At 39.2% G+C, this 26,745-nt stretch overlaps 1 protein-coding gene across 3 annotated transcripts in view; it reads left to right on the top strand.

The window, feature by feature from the left end:
- PDE7B (phosphodiesterase 7B) overlaps window positions 1-26,745 on the top strand; it is a 191,970-nt gene that overhangs the window by 146,598 nt on the left and 18,627 nt on the right. For all 3 annotated transcript variants that reach the window (XM_080390173.1, XM_080390174.1, XM_080390172.1), the window contains 6 exons: window positions 5,710-5,793; window positions 19,771-19,922; window positions 21,199-21,262; window positions 22,866-22,961; window positions 24,628-24,728; window positions 26,226-26,357. In XM_080390173.1, the coding sequence (XP_080246299.1) occupies window positions 5,710-5,793; window positions 19,771-19,922; window positions 21,199-21,262; window positions 22,866-22,961; window positions 24,628-24,728; window positions 26,226-26,357 (629 nt within the window). The remainder of the gene's footprint in view (window positions 1-5,709; window positions 5,794-19,770; window positions 19,923-21,198; window positions 21,263-22,865; window positions 22,962-24,627; window positions 24,729-26,225; window positions 26,358-26,745) is intronic.

Here is a 26,745-nt window from a genome sequence, read left to right as displayed (position 1 = left end):
GTAATGGAGCAGTTAAAAAAATAAATTAAAATTAATTCATTCATGGGTCAGGACGATTGCAGGGGAAATTAAGTGATTTTCAGTGTAAAAAACATACAAAACCAAATTATGGTTTCTACACTATTATTTTATCTCCTTTTTGTAAAAAGGGAGTACCAACAGTTATCTTCCTTTGCATAGCGTTCTGAAATGAAACTGTCGAATGCACTGGGTGAAATCACAGCTTATGAGTTCATTAGGACTGTTACCAGAAATTGTAGAACCATGCATTGTGTGGCACAGAAAACCTCATGTTTTGGAACATGTACATGCTTAAAAATTCAGTGCTTACAGATGGATGAGGTGAGGTGGCTGCCCCAGTTTCTCCTGCTGGAAAGGAGTTGTCCTGTCTCTGTAACCTCTTAACATCAGTCTCACCATGTCTGTTCAGAGGAAATGTTCTTGTTCACTGAAGATCTTATGCACATGAGGAAATAAAATGCTTTCTGCAGACAAGAATTTGTGATAACCTTTATAACACTAATACAACAGAATGAAAATAATCCAAATAAGCACAAATCACCATGAACAAGCATTGAATGTCTTCAAATAAAAAATAATCTCAGTAATTCTGCTACTTGTTTTTCAAGACTGCTGCTTTTACACAGCAACACTTCCCTCTTTTAGAAAGCTTTCCACCAAAACCAGAATTATGATTAAAACATCAACAGCTCGTTTTCCTTCATCTCAGAAATCCCAAACCTTTTCATAACTGAAATACTGAAGGAGTCAGGCGCTCCATGGAGTCCGTGAGAGGCCTTACTACTGCCACTCAGTTTTCCATGGAAAGTACTCAGCCACTGCAGCATGCATCCTAAAGCAGTCAGCTGCAGAAATAGTTGGATGAAAACTGTAGAGGAGGTTGACTAGAATAAATACTTGTAACCTCTTGTGAATTTGCTGTGGTATTCCTGACTGACCACATGGAGCTGTGTACTAAATAAAATCAATACTTTGGTGGCTGGTCCCAACTTCTACTGCATGAAGCTGCTCTGTTGTTTTGTCACAGCGATGGCTTTGTTTTCTCTCCTTATTTGTTGGGCTTCCTCAGTGAAACTGAATCCCACATGATTTCAGGCAAGTCTTAGAGAAGCTGTTTTCCTTAGTGCAGATGGCTCTTTCCTCCAGATGTGACAGGCAGCTAAGAGCTGCCTCTTTTTTTTCTTAACCCTTCTGCCTATCTTGAAATCACACTGATGCTGTGGCCACAGTAGTACTGTGGTTCTTGCCCCATATCCAATTTTCCTGTGACTATAAGCTGTTTTGTGTGTCAGGAACAGCATGTGCTTCACACTGTTACCTAATGTAGGGTGCTTTGGTTTGTTTGCTTTGTTTTCTTCTCTGTTTTAATGAGGACAAAATAAAATTCAAGAGCGTGGCAGCTCTGGGAGATGTCCCCGCTGGAAGCTGTCGTGGCAGCTTGGCTCCAGCAAGAGTGCAGCCCTTCGTGTTTGCAGTCACGAACGTTCCAGCCTTGCATCTTCAGCCCAAAGCAGCTAAAGAGAATCTGTACCCTTGCCGTTTCCCTTCACCGTTCTTGTTTCACTTGGGAACACAATGAGCTGTCAAAATTTCCTGCCTTATTTCCACAGAATCCTTCCTTTTGCTCCAAAACAGATTATTTATCTAAAACTGCTAATTGCATAAATTGTTAGAACAATTGTTTAGCTTGATTTTAAGGTGGAGAACAAAGAGATGTAAAGGTCTGGTGAACTGATGAAAGTCAGTCTCAAAGTTCTCTGTCAAAGCAAAAACGAGCGTCTGGTGTGTTGCCATGAATGCCTCTTGCCTCTCAAAAATTAAAAATCATGGTATGGTGTACATGTGGTGGGATCCCTATTTTTAGTATCTCTGTTGAGTATACTTAGAGATAATTAAAAGTAATAGCAAAAAATATAAATGTTTTCCAAATAAGTGAGCCAAGAAAAAATGGAGGAAGGCAGGTGTGGTTGATTTAGCCCTCCACCACTTCCTAACTAATCTTTCTTTAATGATGGAGAAAGAGACTAGGTGGCACCTGGTGAAGTATTTTGAAATAACAGATTCATGAGGTAGAGCTACTTGATAACATCTTTGACTCATCAGAAACTTGCCTTCCCTGAGGGTAAAGTTAATAATCCTCAACTATAAGGATTTTAGCGGCTTTTACCACAGCAGCAGGGATGCAGTTTTATTCTGCATATAGATTCCTATAGTGCTAGAGACAGCCCAGACTTTCTATTTTCTGCAAAAAATGTAAACTGACACAAATAGCCAGTTGGGAACATTAGTAGCTTTCTATGACTTTCAGTCCTCAGCTTTGCTGGTTAAGTAAAACTCATTCACATTTTCTTAGTTTGAAGAACATAGAGCTGGCAGCATGTTCATCGATCATCATACATAGTCCTTCATTGTTTCAGGTCATCTTTCAATGTGTATAAAGTCCATGCTGCTTCAGTTGTTGTTATCTCCTCCCTCAGAATGATGTTGTTCTGATGACCTAAATGGTTCTGTTCCCACTCTGCTGCTTATCAACAGTGGGCATTACTCCAGGGTGATTTTCCTTTTATGAAATGGCTCTTCAGTGCCCTGATCATCTTCCTAGAGGTCCTTCTTTCAACTTTTTTCAGGAGGAATTTAGCTTTCTCGGAGACAGTATTTCAGAGGAACTTATACACCAAGTGCTTTGACTAAGAGCATCAATACCTCCATTGCTTTTCCTCTCTTTACTGGAATTACCTTGCCCTGAATAGTGTGCATACATGTCTGAGTTGGCTACTCTTTAGCTCTGTAGGAGACGTCAGCAGCACCATGAGAGGAAGCTGGACCACCAGTAAAATGAAAGGAGAAGCTGCGGGTAGCTGGGCCATAGAGCAGTTGAGGGAGGGGAAGTGGCAGTAGCAGTGACGTTTATTTAAAATAGCTGTATATATCTGGTATCTCGCAGCTTTGTGTTATCAAGCCTCATTAGTGTTCTCCTAATTCTGTGTCAGGATCATAAATAAAAAAATTTAAGACCATTCTCAATATGAATCTTCTAAAGATCATGCAGTAATTGTTCCCGAGCAAAAGTTGCCTTTTAGTGCACCTTGTTATCTTATTTTCTTTTCCAGCTGCAGTTTTTGTACTCATCTTTTGCCTCCTCTTACATATTTAACAAAGTCCATACAGTTGAAATGCACTACAGTATTGCTTTTTTGCCTTTTGTCTGACTTAGCTATTTAATTCGAGATAACTAAGTATCAAGTTTTATTATTTTTGGTAAGCCCACACTGTGTTTTCTTCTGTGTTCCAGTTGTCTACCTACCTTTAATGTTCTCCACCTCAAAATCTGGGGACATACTATTAAGATCAGAGTTAGGTATTTTTTTCAAGGTGTAACTATGTATGATTTTGTTATTCTCTAGTACTTTGGTACCCCTCTTGATCTGATAGATATGTTATTTCATGTCCAGAAAGAAAATCAGTCTTTCTGGGTTTACAGTATCATGTGTCTTGGAGGTGGTTTTTTTTCAGATTTTTGGAGTTTAAATTTTTTTTTCTCCAAAATATCTGTTGTTTTAGTCACAAGTGATATGTTTTATCAGTGTGTTAATGCAAGGGGTGATTTGAAGTTTCCTGTTAATTCACTGGTGCCTACAGAAGTACAAAAGCCTCAATCAAGGCATGCTCTGAATTTACACCCATTCTTAATTTGCCGAGGCTTGTATTAGTGACAGGCTCAAGCCTGTCTGATTTTTGGGGGTTTATATAATGTATACCACATACTTGCCTTTCTCACTCTTTCTGTACAAATCAGCCAATCTGATGGGTCTACCTGTGGCAGAGAGGAAAGCTTGGAAGTCCAGGTGCTGCCTTACGAGCTCTGACGCATGGGTGCTGAGGAATCTTGCTTTGGTGTTTTACAAATGCTCCAGCTCTTTGCTCAACCCTTCTGCCCTTTAAGAGAAGGACTGCAGGGGAAACTAGGTTTATATACCACCATTGCCACAACTTGCACGTGATTTTAAACTGCCAATGAAGTGCTAATAAATAAACTGCTCATGACCCGTGCTATTATCATACCTTTGAAGTGCAACTGCTGAGGAGCAGGCAGAGGTTTGCACCTCCTGGCCCTGCTCTCAGGAGGGGTAAGTAGGGTCAACAACAGCTTGAGTTGTTTTGGGCTGGTTCCTAAGAGCGGGAGCTAAGCTCAGGCAACACATGTTCTGTCTCTGGAAACAAAAAAAAGCAAAGCAAAAGTAAGGAAGAGAGAAAATAGATCTAAATTTGTAATCGAAAGTGATTGTGTTCAAAATCTTCTTCATTTGAGTGCGTGCTCCTGTGCCTTTTGTACATCTAAGGACCCCTAGAGGGCACAGAATTTTTTCTCCACTTCCAATATTAAACTTAATAGTTCTACTTGGCCTTCTTCCCTTAAACATAATTGCAAGCATATTTTAATTCAATAGTAGATAGAAAAAAATAACAGTATCTAACTAGGTCCTTTTTTTATGCTGCAAGATGTTTTCTTGTTTTTAAACACAAGCAGTAGAAGCTAGCAGTAGCAGCCAAAATCTTAAATTATTTTTGTTTAGATTAGTCAGATGGTATATTCATATCCCAGAAGAAGCTTAATTCAAACGCACTAATAATTCATATTTTTATTGCAAACTTTGAGAAGCCTGCAATGTGAACTGTCTGAGGGAGTGCAGTGGCTGTGCTTTCAACACCATGGCCTGTGTTTCTGTGGAGGAGGAATTGGTATTGTGAAGAACTAGAGTACTCTAACCTGAACCTCTAAAATCTCCGAATTTCGTCTCAAGAATTTTTAGTATTTTGGTCTTGTTATTTGCCTATAAAGAAATGATTCCATTACAGTACAAGATACTTAAAGTTACAGAAATGTAAAAATGACATCTGCTTCCAGCTACTTCCTATCTACATGGAGAGAGGTTTCGTAACTCTTACTGATCCCGAGTAGCATTTTTCTCCATAAACCAGTTTTGCCTATTTCATATTATGTGGTAAGTCAGGAGCTAATTGACGGGAATTACACAGTAATACTAATTCTTAGTATTGTGTTGTCACTTTATGATATTTAAATATACATCCTAAAGCTCTGGAGTAATGCTTATCTGAGAACATCAGGTGTCACTTAGATAAAGGAGCTTCAGTGTTTGAGGAGAAGGCTGACATTTTCAAAGAGCAGAAGGTAAAACAACATAAAATCAAACAAAAAAACAAAAAAGCACCTTAAAAAATCTTCATATTTTATTTGGGGATTTTTTTCATCAACTCATGGTTTTGAGACCAGTCCCACAGCTTTGGAGGTCAGTTGGACTGTATGCCTAATCGAGGGTTGAGGCCCTTGTGTGTGATGCCATGACAGTCAGAATCCAACTGGTCTTACCTGGGCCAAAAAATTAACCTCTGCACTACTCTTGAAGCAGTGAGAGTTGACTGACTGGGCAAGAAGCTGTTCAATAGGATAAACATGAGAGGGATTTGTGCCTTTGTTCCATTAAGGGGATCGGTTGTACTGCTTCACCCAGATACCCAGGGATGTCATGGGAGACGATTATTTAGACCTTCATTTTCCCACCAGAGGAGCGTAACGTCATCACTTGGAATAGAAAATAGATCTAGATCTAAACAGCAGAGAAAGGCAGCTGCCCCTTCTAACATCTCTGGGGATTTTGTGTTTTGCAGGAGATGCACGGGTGAGAGGTCAGACAGGGATTCTCTCCGAGCGCCGCGGCTCCTACCCATTTATAGACTTCCGTCTTCTTAACAGTAAGTGCAACCCTTCCTTCAGGTCTGTATTTAAAAAAATACATAAGTAAAAATCTGTATTGAAAGTACACAAACCAAAGTATCTTGTTTCATGCATATCTGTAGTTCAGCTGTCTTCACACAGTCGGCATTAATAATTCTATTATTCCTACCCAGTGTTTGACTGTGAAACATTTTGATTGTAATGAATACTGTTCATAATGCTGAGACTGTCAAGTAAATACAGTAGTGCCATGGTGTGTGCTGGTGGGAACAGGGGGTGCTTCAGAATTAAAAAGATAAACCTCTGTGTCCCTTAGCCTCTTAGCCAACAGTTGGAACAGATTTATGTGAGTCTGTTATCCGGTCATATAGAATTGGCACAGGAGGGGAGCATGTGACAGCACTGACCAGTGGTTTACAATAACATTAATATTTCCAACAATTAGAACCCAATCCAAAGCCCCATGGAGTCTTCTCATTGACGTCAATGGATTTTGGGTCAGGCCAGCAGTGAACATCTGTTAAAAATAATCTTAACCTCATTTTCATTGAAGTTATTTTGCCACTGTTATGAATAAAGGAGGGCAAATCTAAAAGAAAAAAAAATCTAGATCCTGTTGGGTTTTTTTCAGTTGATGGATTCTCTATACTGATGCAGACCCATTTAGCCAGTGTGTAAAAAATAAAATAAAAAAAACAGAAAACACTTAGTTTTGGGCCCTGGAGCATTCAGTCTGGATGCCGTGTTAACTTCAGTGTTCCAACACAGGCAGATCTCAGTGTGTCCTTGTGTACTGTGCAGACCACTCCATGTAACTTTTGAAACAAAAGTTACTCAAGGACTTACATCAAAACAGACTGAAACTCTAACAGTTTGTTTAGTGATGATGCTTTTAAGCTTCTAGCAATTATGCTTGTCATTAAAAAGCAATTACCAAACCAAATTTTTACATCTCCTTTTTGTAACTGCTTGCCTGAGTGCATTGGGAAGGGAGGTATCTGGCAGGGATAGGGGGAAGAAGCTCAGCTGCAAAGGGTGAGGTCTGGCTGGGAGTCAGGAGAAAAGATGGGCTGATAGGAAGAGGGGGGGGACTTGGGCTCTGAGCAGTTGCATTCGCACCAGCTGGCAAAGTTACTGCTGCCTGGCAAAGTGCTTGCTTTCAGTCTTGCTAATAAAAGGTATTTTCTCGGTCATAAGTCCGTCAGAGTGTTCGCTATGGCTGAGGTAAAAAGACATAAGAGGTAAAATGGGTCCAACATTTTTCCCAGGACAAAGGGAATAATGTACTGGTTGAGCAGAGTTCTAAGGATAGTTTAGGCCTGGCTTGCCAATGAAAAATGTGAAGGAAAACCTGTTTTAGGCTAGCTGGAAATAGTACTGTGATGATGCCTTTATAAAGACTGAGAGAAAATAAAACACTTCATTCATGAAGTAGAAGTAAATTTATATTCACATTCAAGTTCAACTAAATTAATTACTTCCTTTTTATTTTGAATACATACACGTTATTTAAAATTCTCATCACATGTTCTTCCTTCTCCCTGGTTAAAGAAACCAAAACCTTTTCAGCTCTTTTTTCTGGTGATAGGGCTTTCACTTTTATGCCCCATGGATGAATCCTGCCATTCTTCAGATTCTGCCAGCTTCTGGGAAGTGCTGGTGCTGTCCATGGGCTGTCTAGGGAGAGATCCACGGCAAGTGATGTACCGGTGAATACTCGGTCTTTGATCATACAAGGAACAGGGCACTCCACATAACCCCTCTTCTGTAACTGCTGAACTTAAATGTGATGATGCCTCCCTGCATGCACCTCTGGTACCATGGAGGTGGGGCACCTCGCGTCGTATGTTCCTGGGCTTTCTGTCCCAGGGACCTCTGACTTTTCTTTCTTTTTACTACTCTTCTGTAATCTGAAAGAAGTCGTTACAGCTGATCGTGATCTCTGTGTGAGGAGAAGCAGGGATGCTGATTTTGGATTTCCCATTATTTTCAGGTTTTATGTATTTATTTATTGTTTTCTATCTAGGGAGTGGTGTTGGCTTAATTTTTCAGTGCAAAATGAAGTGAGATTTCTGGGCGTTTGACTACTAATTTTGTAGATGGCAAGTGCACTAGGCCTGGCTCACTCAATGATTTACAGATAAATGAAGATGCTCAGTCTGAAAGCATGCAGACATGTTTTGCCAGGAAGTAAACAGATTTCTATATTATTTGTTCATAGACATCTAGGTGTTAAATCCATTTCTGCTGTGCATACCATATAAGCAGGAAAAACATGGTGCTGCACATCCTGTCAAAAACAAACATATATATATATATATATAAAAATGTCATCACTGCACACCTTTTGAGAAGTACCTAAGTAATACTTGCAGTAAAATTTTGGCACCATGTTACATTTGTTTGGTGGCAATGACTGACAGGCAACAGCTGTATACTGAAAGCTGTTACAGTAAGGGAGGGATGAGGCAGAGAAAATTTTATGGTTAAATATCCTCAGAAGTTCTAAAGAAGCGCAGCATAAACATTACTCCAGCTTCCTAGTAATTCAGACAAACTGAGCTTAAGTAGTGATAGTTCCCTCGACCATCTGAAATATTATTCCAAAGAACAGTACCACCCTTATTTTAAAGTAAGGGTAAACACTGAAGCTCATTCTTGAACAGAGTTGACATTCATTTTGAAAATTGACATTTAAAAAAATAATCAGGGCATTGCTATTTAATGTCAGACTAAAGGTTACTTAAACGTATTTTTTTAAACATATTTACAGATTCAGTCAAATTGGTGTATTTTTTCTTACTATGGTTATTAAGGGTTAACACCAAGTAGACTGTATCTTTTGGGTTTTTTTTCTCTGGAGTGCTGCAGTAAAGCTGCTGTGTAACTTAAGACACCGTTAAGTCTTTTCGGATAGGAAAACTTCCTGTGGTCTGAAAATGGGATCTTCTGTAGACCTAATCAAATCCAATTGGATTAATGTTGGCTTCTTGCTGTTTGAGCTAACGTCTGCGATGCCATCTACACATTCCTCCAGTCCCTCTCTGCAATATACAGAAAGTTAGTGAGTGTTATTTCACCTTGTCAGTGCCAGGCTGTCAGAACCGTGAGGATTTTACAGGATTCTGTCTGGAGGAGGTGCAAGGCTTTACCCTGTCTTTTCTCTGCCTAGTTGCAAACTTTCCTTGAGACATTGTTGTACAGGTGGGTTTTGGGACTGTTGAGATGACTCTGCAATGCAAAACTGAATGTAAAATATCCCTGGGTCACCAAGAACTCCTTGGTTCTGCATTGCAAAGTTCCTATGTTTGCCTCAGCCTCTTGAGTCAGTCCCTGCAACTTGTGGAGACGTGCATGACCAACGAGATACTCATTTGTGTTGATGGTACAAAGCCATAAGCTTGAGGGGAAGCTGCAGCAGCCAATGCTTATTAGCCAGCCCGGTGTGGAGACCCCTAGGAGGCAAGCAGGTGATCCCTTTTTGCATCCTGCTGTAATAAGACAAGTGGACCACCTGCTCCTGATGACTACAGATATATCACAGAAAAAAACAGCTTCACATGGCAGACCTGAGGCTCCACATGCGCTATGGTGCTTATGAACAAGTATTCAGACTTTACAAACTAAAAGGTACAAGTTTTGCACAGCCCTGTAGGTTTATAGGAAAATGGGGAGAGGGTTTTCTCTTCATGCAAATAAGGCATTCGTTAACATGGGAGCAGCAGAAGGAAAAAAGACTTGGCATTAGAAACTTATTTTCCAGAAAGACTAATGGGATGGAATAGGCAAATGTTAGGTGCTGTCAAGCAGCTCAATACAATGTATAAATGATGTAAGATGATTCCAAACAAAACTTCACAAATTCTAGGACAGTTTGACTCTGAATTCGGTAGCTCCAGCTTGTAACTGAACCTAACACAGGTTGAAAGTAATGATGGCAGTTTATTGGCACTTCTTAATTTCTGTGAATTAAATGAACCTTTTTTGTGTTCACAGGACAGAAAAGGAGTTAAACTGGATGCTTGCAGGGTAATAATTTAGAACTTGAAACACTTCTGCAGTGAAAATTAACTCAATTCAATTTTCCTTTGAGCAAAGCATAGTTTGGGTTTGAGAAATAAAGGACCGCAGGGTAAGGCAGCAACAATTTAGTTCTCTGACTGACAAAGTTGCTCAGTGAGTCGTTGAACCAGATCCTGCCAGTGACTGATATGCATTCATTAAAACCGATATCATTATCTCATGATAAGTTGTGCTGGTGAGTGTGGTGCTACATATTTCTTCATTGCATTAACCAGAAGTCTGAGGGAATTCCTTGTGATAAATCTAGAATTGTAGGTAAGCGTGCAGCAGTGACCACAGAAGACCTCACCCTGCTCCAGTTATGTTAGATACTTTGTTTTATTGCCAGGTGAAATTCAGTAGAGTAACAAAATAATATAGTTTACATCTGAGGTGAGTAAGTTTTTATTTACAAATTTGCCTGTCAAACTTTAAGTTAGAAGACAAGGAGATTCTTAAGACTCAAACAGTCGTTCTCCAGTTCTCATTTGTTTATGCTAAGCTTTTCTCTGGATTTAATTTATGCTTGCAAATGGAAAAATTATTAACTTCTAATTGACTATATTTAAATATGTCTGTCATGGAGTTATAGAATTAAAATTGTTTCTGCTTGCATTTTTAACTTTTCCTGAAAATTTCTTCATTAGGGGCACTTTTTTTTAGTCACAGTTTCAGTCATACCATTGATTTGGTTATCTTGCACCCACTTCTTTTCAGTAAGCCATCCACAGTATCCCAGTGTCTGATAGAATTCAATTCTTTATATATTGATCTAGGAAGGATGACAAAGGAAGGGAAAGGATGTAGTAAGTGACCTGCAAAGCGGAGTCTCTGTACTAAACCGATGTTGCCCACATAGATTTCTGTTTCCTTACACTTTGCGCAACAGGAACATGGAGTGGGGCCTGAGAATATCTAAAAGGTCATAACATGTCTGTAGATACTCTGAAGGTATATCTGTATATTACCTAGGATCTTGGCATTGTCATGCGGGCAGAAGTTGAGTCTCCCCACCTGCTTTAAGCTTAGCTGAGCAAATTAAGTTAGTATAGCTGATATACTTTTAGACCAGATGGTGATAAACAGTGATATTAGGTACCATTCAATTTCTTGTCCTTGATTTGCTGTCTGATTTGAGTCAAGCAAAATACTCTGGCTTTCAGTTTGATTACAAATAAAATGATTCTTTGCAGGCATGTGATGAATTAGGTACTACAGAAATGACAAGTGTTGTCAGGGTTAGTAAGGGAAGATACAAATTCAAGAAAGTCTCCATCTTAAGGAACCAGAGTCTGTGGATGTTTGAATCTGTGGTTTCTGCCTGTCTACAGAAGGGTCTGTCTGCAAAATTTACATTCATTTTTGGTTTTGGATTTTGAACACTCCAGGGTTTTCAGGTAGGGCCCATCTCCAGGGAAAATAAAACTCAACCACAGCCACCAACCCAAAACTAAACCATAAAGTAACCCGAACCCAAATGAGTGAGGTTAAAAAGAGTTTGGTTAACTGTCTTGTTTTGTTGCCTGTGGCTAGAAAAAGAAGTGGGAGTGAGAGATGCCTTTTTAGATATTTCTGACCCAGGTTAAATTAGGACACCAAAAGCCTTGTGAGGAAGTTTCAAGGGCTGATTGGATTATTCGGATCCCAACCCAGCCCATGGAGATGAGTCCAAAGTTCCAGATGGTTATAAAATTAGAAAGGGAGAGATCTTATGAGGTCTGCATCACTTCTAGATAATACTTGCCTTAGTTCCTTATGGATAAGCATGTCCAAAAGATATTAATCAACATCCCGAAGGCACATGGGCTTCTTAATATGGTTAGCTTGTGTCTGGTTTCAATGGGAAGAACATTTCCAGAACTGAAGTCAGCCTGTGGCTTTGCTTTCAGTTACCTATTTGAGGAAAATGAATTGGGATTCTCCTAATAATGTTTCAGCACAAAGATTGTTCTGTTTTCTAGTAATACTTCACTATATTCAAGAATTCTTCCTGTCATTAGAATTCAGTCTGGTTCCCCCTTTTCATCAACTAGCAGCAAGGTTTTTTTGTTTAGGGGTGGTGTTTGCATTTTTAAGTGTTTTTAAGAGTTATCTGCAGAATTGAATAACAAGATAGATTGAAAAGTATATTCTGCTTGCTGCCATTCATGCTGCTTGTTTAGCTTTTACACTACGTTTGTAGAAAATGTGAGCCAGAATGTAAAACTGATTGATGCACATGCACTCACGCTAACAAAATGCAGTAGTTTGGGTTATGGATGCTTCAGGAGAACTCATGAGAGCAAATGGAGCAAACAAGAAAATAGATGTGCTTCACATACGAAGTCTTAGTAAACACTGACCTGATTATACAGGCAGGTTTGCAACTTACTTTTTTAATACAGAGTTGGGATTCACTTCAACTGAGAATGTCCCTTTAAAAGTTTCCAAATGTTGCGTGACCCATTTTGCCACCCCACCTTCTTTTCTCTGATTAGAAAAGGGAAAGGGTGTACTGAAGATAACAGAGGATACTTTCCAAATGACCAGAGGAAAAGAAAGAACAAGGAGAAGGGATCATTAAGATGATAAATGAAAGTTGGCTTTGCTGTTATTACAGGTTATGTTGCTTTTTCTCAGGGGGAGTGAAGGAGGAGGGGATGTACCATTTCCTGTTGGAGAAACTATAATCAGCTATAGAACATTTGCAGTTTTAGGAAAAAAAAGGTCCTGACTGTGCTACTGTACAAAGGTTGAAGTGGCAAAGTGAAGGTTCATATTGAAATGATAACAACTTTGTGATGAAACAGAACACAACATGCCATTTCCTAAGAACTTGTAGGAGGTTTAATAAAAGGTGACAAGATGTTTGTTTGCATAAAGATGATTGATGACCCCAATAAAGGCTGTAAATTGTGAAGAGAAACACATCTAAATTAATCTTAAATTTGGATTTAATCTTTTCCTCTTCCTGTTGTTACAGCTAATATTCTGTTACCTAACTGGTCTTTGAAACCCTAGTTTCTTCACACTTGGTGTAATGGGATAATTTGGTATATAAGTGGGATAATCTGCATACTTCTTAAGTTCTGTAGTCTCTTTCAAGCAGTGTCAAAAGGAATATATTTTGGGATGGGGGTAAGTGGATGACTAGGGTTCTCCAAGATGCCAACAGTTGCGGAGGAGTTTAAGGTTTGGAAACTCAGCTGTAAGAGGACACCATCACCTCAAGTGATGTTCAAAGAGGAAACCCCACAGCAAGGTGACCTAGAAAGTTGGTGTCCCAGAAGCTCTCGCATTTCATTAACTACATTAGCCAAAGAAGCACACAAGTACCTCTTCTGTAAACAAGACTCTGCATGGATTTTTTGCACTTGTGCAGGTGGTTGAAGAATAGAATCTTGGCTGAAAGTGGAAAATTTTAAAGGATCTTTTGTTTTGCTTCTAATTTTCTGTTTTTCTCTGATGTGTTCAAAGTCTCCCTCTCTTTCTCACAGCCTCTTCCTAATTGAAAAAAATGTTTACCCATTTAAAGAAAAATAATACAGTTGAAACCCATATGAACTATGGCACCTAACAGAAAGCGCTTGACCTCTAAAACTGAATTTTATCAAAAGTCAAGGAACAAAGAATTTTTTAGACATTAGAGAAGCAAGTAGAAACAAAACGTTTATAACAAACTTTTTGGATTCCCATATAGTTTGAGGAAGTCTCATGAGGATTTCTACATTTACAAGATTTCAGTTCAATACTTGTTTATCTGTAGATATGATACAGTGCAAGGTGTTCATCTCTCTCTTCTTAATTGCAGTGACCAGTGTACATTCAGATGATAAAATTGACACAATCTCAGGATTTTTGAATCAAACCTGTTTGTCAGTTTCTCACACCAGCCACAGACGATTGAGAATTAAAACTGGGATATTCATCTGAGCTTCTTGGTCCTTCTAGACTGAAAGCTTTCAATTGACAATCTTTTTACATAGGTTTCTGGTGCTTGGTATGTTTTCTCAGGCCTTTCTTCAAAACTGCAGTGTTTCCTTTTTGAAGGGTTTTTGGACTGCAAGGTAAGGGTGCAGAATCACCTCCCTCAACCTGCTGGCCATGCTTTTTGTGATGCTGCTAGACAGTGCAGAGAGAAGAGGTTATCTGTTTTTTCTAGTTTACCAGTGCCTTCTCCAAAATTAAAATTTGAAATATTGTTTGGAATTAATTTTTAGATTACCTGGTCTAGTTCAGCTATCCCTACTCATGCTGCTGTTGTCTTTTGGATAACATGATAAATCCATAATGTAAGAAGAGATTAAGAAGGCACAGTATTTTTTTTCTATCATTGGTGCTATGCACTCTTCTTTATAAGAAAAACTTAGCAACCAAGTCATGCAATGAGTATGGTAAACAAGACTTCAGTAAAGGTTATCTAAAGGCCTGGCATAATTTGACACACAAAAAGATGTACAAACACCAATTATTCCTCATAAATCAGTTACATATCTCTTTGGCTCTCCAATAAAAGCATTCTAATCAGCTGTTAAGCTACGAACCAGAGCAGGAAATTGCCTCCATAGCATACAGGACCAGAGCCAAATTATTTCCAAGAGTCCTTGCTGTTTGCAAACTGTCTGGACAATGAATCGCAGGTCTGATCCTCTCACCTTATCTTCCAGATATTCCAGCACTTTTGTACCAATCCTGCCTGACTCTTCAGGCATACAGTTGGAGAGTGGTGGCTGATACAGAATGTCTTTGCATCCTCAGAAGAGGGAAATGGGTATTATAAATTCTATGAGTCAAAGGCAGGTGCTTGAGGACCTGATTTATTCTGCATCCTTTTGGAAAGAAAAGGAAGAATATTTTCTGCTTCTGAATCAGTTGGCTTTTGAAAATTAAACCTTTTGTTATCCGGTCATGCTGCTGGGTGACCTGTTTTTATTGTATGCTAAGGTGCAATAAAATAAAAAAATGCAATACTGTGAAGAAAAACTCAGAGGCCTTATTTGAATGCATAACCAAGTTTGCTTACTTTGAAAGAACAACAACAATGCAGTGAATGTCTGGTGCAGAGTTAAGTACATCTTTGTCCAAATTTGATTTATGTGATCGTTTCTGGATGTTAACTCAACCATTGTTAACATAACCTCCATCATTTTTATATTCACACTGCCTGTGGGCGCACGCTAGTGCAGCAATGTGAAGGAAATCTAAAAGAAAACTGGAAGCAGTTCCTAGTGCAGGAAACCTCTTTCCCTGAAATAACAGAGGTTGGGGTGTAGTGAGCCGTAGCGCACATTAAGGTGAGCAGATCTGTGTAACTGGAGTGACTTTGTTAGGAGAGAGAAGGCAACCATTGATTCCTGTGGCTTATTAACCTCTTGAGGGCCATGTGCAGTATCCAGACATCATCCATGATCTGATAGTGTGTATATGTGAAGTGGCTATCAAATTACCTAAAGAAAAATACAATGATTTTTGCTGCCTGCTAAAACACATCAAGAGACAGATATGCTGTGAGCTCAGGTCGCCTGTGTTTTTGAATGTAAAAGTTAAGCTTTGTGAGGAATGCTTATATGGATGCTTCTGTAAATGTGTATGTAATTAATACAGCATGTCTGCGTAATCCATATGATAACTTTGTTCAGAATACAAAGAAGGATTTCCCCAACTGCTGTGCTAGGCAGGAATTCCACAGGATATGAGAATGGGCGTCTTTTAAGAGATATAGATGATACTTTTTTAAGGTAAACAAAGCATTCAGAAGTTGCCACAATGATTAAAGATAAACACAGATCTCAAGGGAAGTTTTATGGGGATAAATAAAATATGTTCTTGCTTGTCTTCAATGCTCATTTCAAAATTGCACAGTTACTAAAACCTTCCCATGTGAGCCTTGCAGCTTGTGTTCTTTAACTAGATAATACAGTGTATGGTTTAGTACTCATAGTATCACAGTTGAAGTTCAGTTTTATCTGCAGTGATATTTTTGATTCATTTACCGGTAATTCAATTTAACCTAATTAGAAATAGCTATCAATAACTTTATGTTTCAAAGTCACTGTATGACTTCCATCAAGTGTCATCATTGAAATTTTGTATTTCCAATCTAAATTGAAATTTACAGTTGTTAGTAAGGAAGTGGCATGTTCAGCGCATTGCTGTAAGTCATTCACATAAACCCTTAATCTCATCTTAAAACCGCATCTTGATTTTGTGTCAGCTGGTGGATCCCATGTGTGAGGAATGGCACTTCATTGTTGGGAGAGTCAGGTGCGACTGCTGAACTGACAGAATTCAAGCTTTCACTCTCAGCTGCTTCACCTCTTTAGTCGTCTTTTTTCTCTCAACTTCATATGGCTGCGCTTTTCTTTTTCGTTTTGCACTGGTCTTGGGAAGGGAAAGAGAAACTGCTGATGAGATTATAATAGTTTGGGGGGTGTTGTGCTCAGAGAGGGACAGAGTCTTAGTCCAATTTTATGCAAGACACCATCACAATGAGGTACATTATTGCAGATGTCATAGTAATCTGTTATGGGTCGTAGCCATCGTCTGACAAGTTCTGTGGTTCATAGACAAAGCAATTATTACTGAAATGACCCAAAGGATGTGATTGTAACAGGATATCCTTTAAGCCAACATCCAAAGTTTGCATGTTGATAGCCTGCAGCGTGGGATTTGGGCTGTTCTGTCAGAGCCCCATTTTAAAAATACATTTCCTACTCTTCTTTATCAGTATTATGAACTCCTTCCCTTATGAATGAAAATACAGGGCAACAGATTATTGTGGGTAATCTTTTTTGCATAATCTGCTGTAATACGGTACTCATCTGAAGCAGCATGTCATGTTTCAGAGGCGCTATCTGCTGATGATTAAATTTCAATTCAGACCCCTGACAGCCGTACAGAGCAATGTGAGAAAGCAGAGGCAACAAGTTTGATGGTTCAATTCAGAAAATATTTTTCACAATAAGAATTTCTTTATTACAGCCTGATGTGTTTGTGATTTGCTAAGTATTATTTGTGCTACTGAAATAATCTCTTAATCCAAAGGATAAAATACCCACTTCTTCCTAAGTCAGCGGTATGGCTGCTTGTTGGGACTCGTTTTAAGAACAGTTTAGGGGAGCGCAGAGAGTGATTTCAGTAATCTGTATTTAACTGAAAAAACAGGTATTAATTTAGATAAAAATTAGTTGGAGGACATACTCATTTTTAATGTACAAAAGGGAAGTTTTCTGTACATTAAAATTTTAACTTGTTACCTGAAAGCAGTGACAGCTTGGGGGCAAAGATGGAGTTAGGAAAAGCTGTAAGGGCAAGAATCAGCTAAATTTAAAGAGTGAATTAATTTTAAGAGTGTTTTGTTGTCCAGGAATTAAACTGAATGCCAGCCTTTTCTTAGCAGCACTATATAAATAAAGAAATGTGAAAACGTTACTGGTTGCTGCACGTGTCGCTGTCACTGGGTAACTGTTAGCACCTATGTTAGTCACTCCTTCAATGGGCCATGAAATTGTTCCAGCTTTTAAAATGTGTGAGAGAATTAAGGCAGGTGCTGTCACATCATAAATGAAAATCTAACCTTCAGGCTGGTACAGTAGTGACATTGTTACTGTTTGCATTCTTGAAAACACATGGCTTGTCAAGTTGCAATAAGATTATTTTGTGCTTTTATATTTTTAAAACTCGGTGGCGTCTTTCGGCTGCCCACAAGAACTGTGATACTTACAGGTGTAAGAAAATACATTCATTATTGATAGTGTGTAAGTATGGGGGGGTTTGTTGTTGTTGCTACTGATTTAGTGTTGCTCAATAGCTGTTGGATTACTTACAGGAGAAACTTGCTACAGAAGGTACTTGCACATCTGCTGTGGAGAAATCAAATACTGAACCATCTATGATCTCAAAAAACCTTAATGGCTTTTCTGAAAAACCTCTCAGAATAATAATACTTATAAAGAAAGCAGCCCCGAGGAGAAAGCCTTAAGGGTGTTGGTTGGTGAGAAGCTCAACATGGCCTGGCAGTGTACGCTTGCAGTCTGGAAAACCATCCGAATTGTGGGCTGGACCAAAAGCATGGCCAGCAGATCAAGGTAGCTGATTCTGCACCTCTACTCCTCTCTGTGAGACCCCACCTGAAGTGCTGTGTCCAGCTCTGGGGACACCAACATACAGAGGACATTGTTGGAGTGAGTCCAGAGGAGGGTCATGAAGATGATCCAGGGGCTGTAGCCCCTCTCCTGTGAAAACAGGCTGAGAGAGTTGGGTTGCTCAGCCTGGAGAAGAGAAGGCTCTGGGGGGACCTTATAGCAGCCTGCCCGTGCCTAAAGGGGGGCTACAGGAAAGCTGGGGAGGGACTTTTTACATGGGCATGTAGTGATAGGACAAGGGGGAATGGCTTTAATCTGAAATAGGGTAGATTTACATTAGATATAAGGAAGAAATTCTTTACTGTGAGGCTGGTGAGGCACTGGAAGGGGTTGCCCAGAGAAGCTGTGGATGCCCCATCCCTGGAAGTGCCCAAGGCCAGGCTGGATGGGGCTTTGAGCAACCTGCTCTAGTGGAAGGTGTCCCTGCCCATGGTGGGGGGTTGGAGCTAGATGATCTTTAAGGTTCTTTCCAATCCAAACCATTCTATGATTCTATAATTCTAAGATAAAAACAGCATACAAAGTAAAATTTTAATTTCACAGCAGAACAGTGCTCAGCATTTTTTCATGAAAATAAAAAGCAGAATAGGGAGAGTCATCTTCAGTGCATGGATATTTTTCCTGAGTTCTTATTTAAATCTGAAGTCCAGTGAAGTGCTATGCAGCTTGTTTCTCAGTCATTACTGTTCTCTCAAAGGAATGTTTAATCTTCATTTTCTTTCAAGATTCTTCTTACAAATAAAATTGTGTTGAATCTACTACCTTCAAACAACTGTCCAGTTTCAGTCCTCCCTTTTTGAAAAACTTATACCAGACCGCAAAATGAAAATATCATAACTGTACATGACGTTCTGTTAAAAATTCAGATGGAATCACCTAAGTCATTGTCAGTTTTAGGAAGCCTGGGTATTTTTCTTGCTAACAAGGTAATTTAATTACTCTAATTACTGATTTAATTACTGTATAAAAACGGCCTTGCTTCTTGTGTCAAATTTAGCCCTATATGAAAATCTCTTAATACAGCATTAGGGAATTAGAATTATCCTGGTACTGAGTGAAAAAAACATACTCTTGTATAACTAGAATTGCATGTATTGCCTGAATATATTTGCTTTCCTAATTGTAGAACTAAGATATTTTCTTCATTTATAAACTGCCTTAATGTGCAGGAATGACAGCAGACAATACAATAGGATTATTAACCTATTTTTACTTATTCCTTTCTTTTCTCTCATTTTCCAAAAGTGGGTCATACATTTGTGCTTTCAGACTGTATTTTGAATTCTCTTTTGTTGTCACTTTTCTGGTTTTATATCCAAAATCACCTTGCATACTAGTGCTATGCAGTTTTAATGTATTCCAGTGACACTCCTGGGGGGTAGCAAGGTAGTGCCATTTTCAATTGTATAGCTAGGGAAAGGAGGCACGGAAGAATAAGAGCATCTTTCCCGTGCCTAGTCACTTAGGCTCCCTCCAGACCTGTCCAGTTAGGTGATACTTCACCCCCACAATGACTTAACCTGGATCACATTAAAGCCTGTGGCAGGCAGTGAGTGTACTGAACTCAGGTCTTCCAAGTTCTACATTAGTACTTCTTTTACAGGAATGTATTTCCTTTTTGAAGCAAACACATATATTATGCTGAAGTATGGGGATTTGAATACTGCTCCTTCATGTGGATTGGCAAGAAGCATGAACTTGATGATTTTTGTATCACTATTTTAAAGTTTTGGCTGTTTCTCTTTTTAAGTAATTGAGAATGTCATCCATCTTGGGTTTCATGGTTGCTGTACTGATTGCTTTTCACAGATACTACACTCTCAGGGGAAATTGGCACCAAGAAAAAAGTGAAAAGACTGTTAAGTTTCCAGAGGTATTTCCATGCATCCCGGTTACTGCGTGGAATTGTACCGCAAGCGTCTCTGTACCTACTGGATGAGGACTACCTTGGGCAAGCAAGGGTAAGACAGGTCTCCAGATCTCCATTTCTTTTAACAATATTCCAGTAAGCGTCGGTTGTGTTTCAGTCTTCAGACAAACAAATGTATGGCTGATCTTTCTTAAATGGCCCACATTACTTGCCTGCCTCACAGCAAACAGACTGTCCGTTCCTCTTTTATGCTTACAGCTTTAAAGGCTTAGTCTCAAAGCAACAAGGACATGTCTAAATCTATTCAGCATTTTCAGATTCTGTCAACTTAAATTATAATCTGGATTTATTAAAGGATGAAGGATCCCTGGCTGAGTTACTGATTTAAGTAAGTGCAGCCTCAACACAGGATTTAGTTCATCCACTTGAAAAAAGACAGCTGTCTCTCAGCTGGTATGGAGCATCTTATTAGGGAACCCACAACATCTCTCTGTGATGGCAAAGGTTAGGAAACAGGGAACATTCACTGCAAAGAACTTCACAATAATAAAAATATAATTATCTTATTTTGCAGCTCTTATACTTTCTTTGAATGGTATTTTCTAAAAAAACTCGTGCAACTCATGACATTGGGATTTTGTGCCTAGGAAATTTTTATTCTCTGCAAGAGAAGATTACATGCTAGGTGTTAGAAAGTAATAAAGAATCCATAACTGGGTTTGAATACAGACTAAGCGATGGGAGTGAACACACATTTCATTCACACATATGCCATTGCAGGTCATACAGTTAGTCCAGAGTCAGTTTCTTGACTGAACTGATGTAGCTGTAATAACACTGTATATGGTGATAATGATGGATTCTTCTGCGTGGCAGAGTGGGCTTCATAGAAGCACCGTATCTAAGTTTATAAAAGCTATTCCTGTATATTGGTTTGTTTAACAAAGTTTAATTTGTAGTCACCATGAGAGCTAAGATTGTGGTTTACTGTAATAAAAACCTAAGAGAATTCATACTAAATTGATTTGGGAACATGAAAGAAGAATAAAAAAGTTGTGCAGTGGAAGTGTCTATTTTTGTAATCTTTTGTTTTATAGTATTCAATGTTTTGAGCTCCATATAGAAGGTACTTTTAATGTCAAGTTCAAAACCTCCTCAGTAAAAAGTGCAAGTGATATTTTATGCAGTATAGCTAAATTTGGTTTCTGATGTCTGATATTTCAAATACATCTCTCTAGCTTTCCTGAACTAAACTTTATAGCTGCTGCAAGCAATCCTGTGATCGATTACTGTGGAGTAATAATTTAAATCTGCTTTACAGTTTGACATACCAGTCATTTGCCTTTTCATATTTCTTTTTTTTGTAGCATATGCTATCCAAAGTGGGAATGTGGGATTTTGACATTTTCTTGTTTGACCGCTTGACAAATGGTAAGTAATTTTAGGTTTTGTTTTAATATCTTTCATACATAGCTGTTCTAAAAATCCCTAATTCATTGCTAAGTATTTCCAGTGTAGATTACTGAAGGGAAATTGGACACAGTTAACTTATCTCAAAATCATATCCTTGAACATTTTCAGGCTTTTCATGAACTGTAGGATAATTTTTAAAGTGTGGGTTTGTATTAATCTAATCTCCTGCATCTGTTGTAGTCACCTTTTCAAGGTGTTTCTGTTTCCTTTACCTGGGAAATTCCAAAGGTACTTTAAATATACCTATTAGATACATTGGTCTGTAAGTCCAGACCTCCATAATGAGTTGATTTTTATCAACATGAGTTACTATTGACTGAAGATACCCTTGCTTCTGTTCAGCAGCAAAAATCAGGAAATTCATTAATACAGGAAAAAATCTGTGATTTTTTTTGTCTGAATATATGCCTGTAACACCACACACACATCAATGTCTGGGCAACACCTCTTGATCAGGTAACTGCGGAAGAGAGTCAGGATCACACCTTTCTTCTTTATGTATTGCTCATAGGAATGAGATCCCTCATTCCTCAACCCAATCTAATTAGATTTGGCTGGGTCAGAAGGTGTAGCAGAACGGTGGTTTAGAGGGCAATTCAGCTGAGTGACTGGCAGCGGAGACTGGAAAGGACTGCAAATGGCAAGGGAAGCAATGGTGTAATTCTTCTAAATTACCTTTCCACTCCCCTGCTCAGTAGTCAAGGCCAAATAAATTTCCATGTCCTCTTCATACACAGATTTATTTTCTTTCCTGAGTTACATTAAATAAGAAAAGACTCTCTTCAGACATCATTTATATGTTCTATGGGTTGCTTGGTTTGGGGTTTTTTTCTAACTTTCCTGGAAACATTGCTGCTGAATTATGCAGTGCAGACTTTTTTGAATACTGTGTGTACATATAGTTGTTCATATAATACTAGTTAGGCGCAATTTTGACAGTGTTCCCAATATTGGATTCACAGTAAGGCCAATGTAACATTACAGTGGGACTTGAGACTGTAAATGCTGCTACTCCTTTTTCCTGTCTGCATCATCACTATGAGATACGATTGTAGCTGAGCTAGGTACATGGGTTAATTACGTGTTTGTATAGCCATGTGTAAAATAAAAGAAACCCTAAAACCTGCTGATTTCTCAGTAATTAATTAATTAGTACAGCATAACAAACTGAAGTGGCAGAAAAGCCATTCTCTTTTCTTTCAATTCTGGAGGTAGACCTGGGTTATGAAAATGATACGGTTCTCAAACAAGCCTGTCAAAAGATTTTCAGTTAAAACTATGTAATTTTGCCTTTTGTGTCATGTTGAAACAGCAAATATGACTTTGTGACATCTAGACACCAGAATGGGACTCCACTGGTACAGCCGTACCATCGAATCTTGATTATATATAGGAGTAATTTATATAAGCCTCTTTTCAGTATATGAGGGTTGGCAAAGTTCATATGATATGAGCTAAGGTGACAGGAGCTGACTAATGGTTAGGACATTATCGAGATTTTTAGTCTTACTTTGTAACTACATGTTAAGGGAATCTAAGGGTTATTCCTTTCTGCTTTTAGGAAACAGTCTGGTAACATTGCTTTGTCACCTCTTCAACGTGCATGGACTTATTCACCATTTCCAGTTAGATATGGTTACATTACACAGGTTTTTAGGTAAGTGCTCACCTCAAAGCCATCTTTAAATGTAGTTTACAGCTTAAGTAGGGCATCAGAGAAGGCACTGGCTTGGTCTGCGTATCTATGTAAAACCATGACATTGTTGCAGGTATTTCAGGAAAACATTTCTGTGATCTATATTAGCATACAATTTGCAGGCACTCAGGTACTTGGTTCAGTACCTGTTAAGTCAATGAAGGGACTTAAAGGACTCTGCATTGGGCTGAAGCATCCCAGTACCACTGTTTCACTGTTGATTTTAAAAAAGTGTGCTGTGCAGAGATGTGGCCAGACATTGCAGAACCTACCCGTGCACAGTACAATTGTGGTGCAGTGTAATTATTTTAGTGACTAATAGACCACTGAGACACAGGGCAGTTAGAAGCTTGTGTGCAAAATTTAACAAATTATATCAAGCTGTCTGCACTGAATAGTGTTGATGAAAGCCCCTGCTGCTGTTACTGCCAACAGAAATATTAGCCCCATGCTGTCAGTGAACCAAAAGAAGAAATTGGCCAAAATCAATTACTTTTTGCATCATGTTTTGAATGCAATTGAATGCTGGTTTGTTAGGCTGTCAGGCGGAGTTTCCAGTGCAGGGTCTCTTCTTTAAGACTGCCTAATCGTCACTTCTGGAAAGCATTCCTCGGGCGTGGAGACAGACAAAATCTCCCTGCTGATTCTAACTCCTGTGGGCAGCCATGAAGTGGATGCTCAGATAATTAGAGCTAGCAGTACTCAGGGTTTAAAGGATTACCCACTGTAACTTCAGATGCCTGTGGAGCTGGAAACAAACCGAAGGCTAGGACTTTCTCCGGCGTTCCCCATGCTGGAGATGAGTGCCATGGGAAATTTGCCCGTTACTTTTCTGTTTGATTAATTTGATAGTGTCTAGGAAAGTGCTTTGGGCAAGATCATGTGCAGCTTCCAGTGTTCACATGGTGTTGCCTTGAGACCACATAGTGGTGCAGGCACTGCTGCAAGGAACAGATGAGTGCAGAGCACACACCTCAATGATCTTCTGTGTGAGTGAAAGCTGAGAGTTAAAAGGTTGGTGCTCCTGGTCCAGCTGGACCAGTTCCAGCACTGCAAACTAAAACAAGAGGGACTGGTATTTTAAAATGAACACATAGATGTGACTAAAATTATCACGGAAGATTTTGCTTCGGATACTCCGACGCTGTATCTTATGATTCTTTGCATGGAAGATGTAGGAATGCCTCTGACTGTAGTCAGTCACTTAAATAACAAATGATGCCAGGGTATCAGGGCCTCACTCCCTGCTGCTGTAAAAGAGGTGGTACTGCCTTAATGACATATTACTTCCCTGTGACAGCAGCCTAAATAATTACACTCCAATGTGGATAAATTTGCCTCTCTTCCTTATTTATTTTACTCCTGAATGAGAGCCTTCACGAAGGCAAGAAAGAGTTGATTTATGAACTAGACCCAGTATATCCCCTTGGGCCTCACAAATCCTTTCATGCATTTTTTCTCTAAAGGTATCCCAGTAAGAGCACCAGTCTAAGTAAGCTACAGCTATTTGAAGAAACTCCTTAGGCAGCTGACTGTAAAACCTCAAATTGTGTTTTAAATCCAGTTCCCACTTGTGGCCATGGCATTCAGAGACAAAAGGATCTTTGTTTTCTGTTTTGGTTCCCAGTTATGGTTCAAGAAGATTACCATAGCCAAAACCCATACCACAATGCTGTCCATGCTGCTGATGTCACACAAGCTATGCACTGCTATCTGAGGGAGCCCAAGGTAATGACAACCTTTCACACTGATGTTGCTTTCAGATAATTCTCACATGTTTTTCCCAGGATTGAAAAAAAAACAAACCCAACCAAAAGCTATTTTTAGGTAGCGGAAAATGATTCTGTGCTTGCAGTCAGCAACAAGTCAGTAGCAGGATCAGCTACAGATTACAGACATTTCAAACAAGCTACCGGGGTCACTTCTCATCATGCAGGTGACATATCAAAGTGCTGTCGTACGAACTGCAGCTACCATGGTCATGTGTACCAGCCACCCACCAGTGTCTGCAGTCCTCCCATCAGAGCCATCAGAAGGCAACATGTGCCTGTTCCTCAGTCACCTCAGGGGACAAGCCCCTCACATCAGTATTTGTAAATACTAAATTGGGCAGTGCAACACCAGAAGAGGGGAAAACAGTCCCTTCAACTGGGTCTGTGACAAGGGTATCCTCTGCAGGAGTGAACAGCAGCTTTTGACTGCTGCAGCAATTTTGACATTGCTTTATGTGTTACTGGAAGGCACTGTGACAGCGTAATGCTGAGCCACAGTATAAGAATATAACTTATCTTTCCTGGCTTGACTTAAATGAAAAGAAGTTCTGCTAGAATCAGCAAACTGTTAGACCAGAATATAGTAATGGTGAGGACAGGAGCAGGCCCCAGCTTTCTTGTATTTCCATCTCCTGCAAGATCTGCAAGTCCCTTCTGTCAAGAAGTGCAGAAGACAGCCAGCATCCAGAATCTGTACCATACTGCTCCTCGTTTCTCATCTCAGGATGCTTTTTTCAGCTTCTAGGCCTGTACCCTGTACAGAATCACTGGGCTGGTAATAACTACCTCACTCTCAAACAGAGAAAATGCTAAGGCTTCCTATTTTTTTCCCAATAATAACAAAACTTGTTTCTGAATTATAAGCTGTATATTAGAAGAAAATCTGGGCAGGTTTTCGAACTTGGATGTCTCTAGTTAGAAATGTAAATTATGTTCTCTAATAAAAAACCTGTGTTTAAGCTGAGGTACCTTAACAGCAAAGTTTGAAATTTCAAGAGTGCATAAACTCTGTGTTTTACAACACAGTGCTGTGTTGGAGAAATGAAGCCTGACATATTGTTGGTATTACTAAGTACTCTGTGAGGCAGAGCTCTTATCATGTATGCTAACACATGCCGACCTGCTAGTATACTTACATACTTTTTTAAAGCTGAATCTCTTAGACTATGCTCAAGCACTTCTATAGCAACAATCCTTATATTGCCTTGAATGATAAAGAGATAAGAAATACAAACTGTAATAAAATACGAGTATATAGTCTGGTATCTTTATAGATGTTTGTTCAACAGTCATCTTAAAAATGTTCACAAAATTTATTTTATATTTGGCATTTGTGTAAAAATGGCTACAAAACTGCAAAGTGCCAAAAGTCAGCTTGTTTCTTTATTTGCCAAAAGAAAAAAAAAAAAGGTTACTGTTCATGTTCTTGTTGTAATTAACATGTATAATTCAGCTTGCCAACTTCCTCACCCCGTCGGACATCATGCTCGGACTACTAGCTGCTGCAGCTCATGATGTTGATCATCCAGGGGTCAACCAACCCTTTCTGATTAAAACTAAACACCACCTTGCCAGCCTGTACCAGGTAAAACTGCTCATCAAGTTTATAATCTGTAAAATGGTGTCAAGGAGTGTCTAAGCAATTTGCAGTGAACTTTAATGCCAAAATCTGGTGGCGGGGGGATGTTGATCAAATCAGCCTGCACTTTAGAGTCTGGACAATTTCAGTTAAGCTTTTCACTGGGTGTCGTCTTACAGCAAAGCTGATACATATGAGAAAGAAGGTGGAAATGTCAGATTTTGTTGAGGACATTTAAGCCAAATCAGTTGCCTGGGTTATTTCTGCTGTAGATCATCTGGGGTAAGGAGCGGTGGGTAGGAGACAATTTGTACTTCATCTTCCTTCAATGAGCAAGTAAGTAGCAGGCATGTTCTAAATTGGCATTGTATTAAAAAACCCTTTTGCTTCATGG

The sequence above is a fragment of the Falco punctatus genome (assembly GCF_963210335.1).
Source record: "Falco punctatus genome assembly, chromosome: 5".
Taxonomy (NCBI): domain Eukaryota; kingdom Metazoa; phylum Chordata; class Aves; order Falconiformes; family Falconidae; genus Falco; species Falco punctatus.
This window is presented reverse-complemented; position numbering and strand designations above follow the sequence as displayed.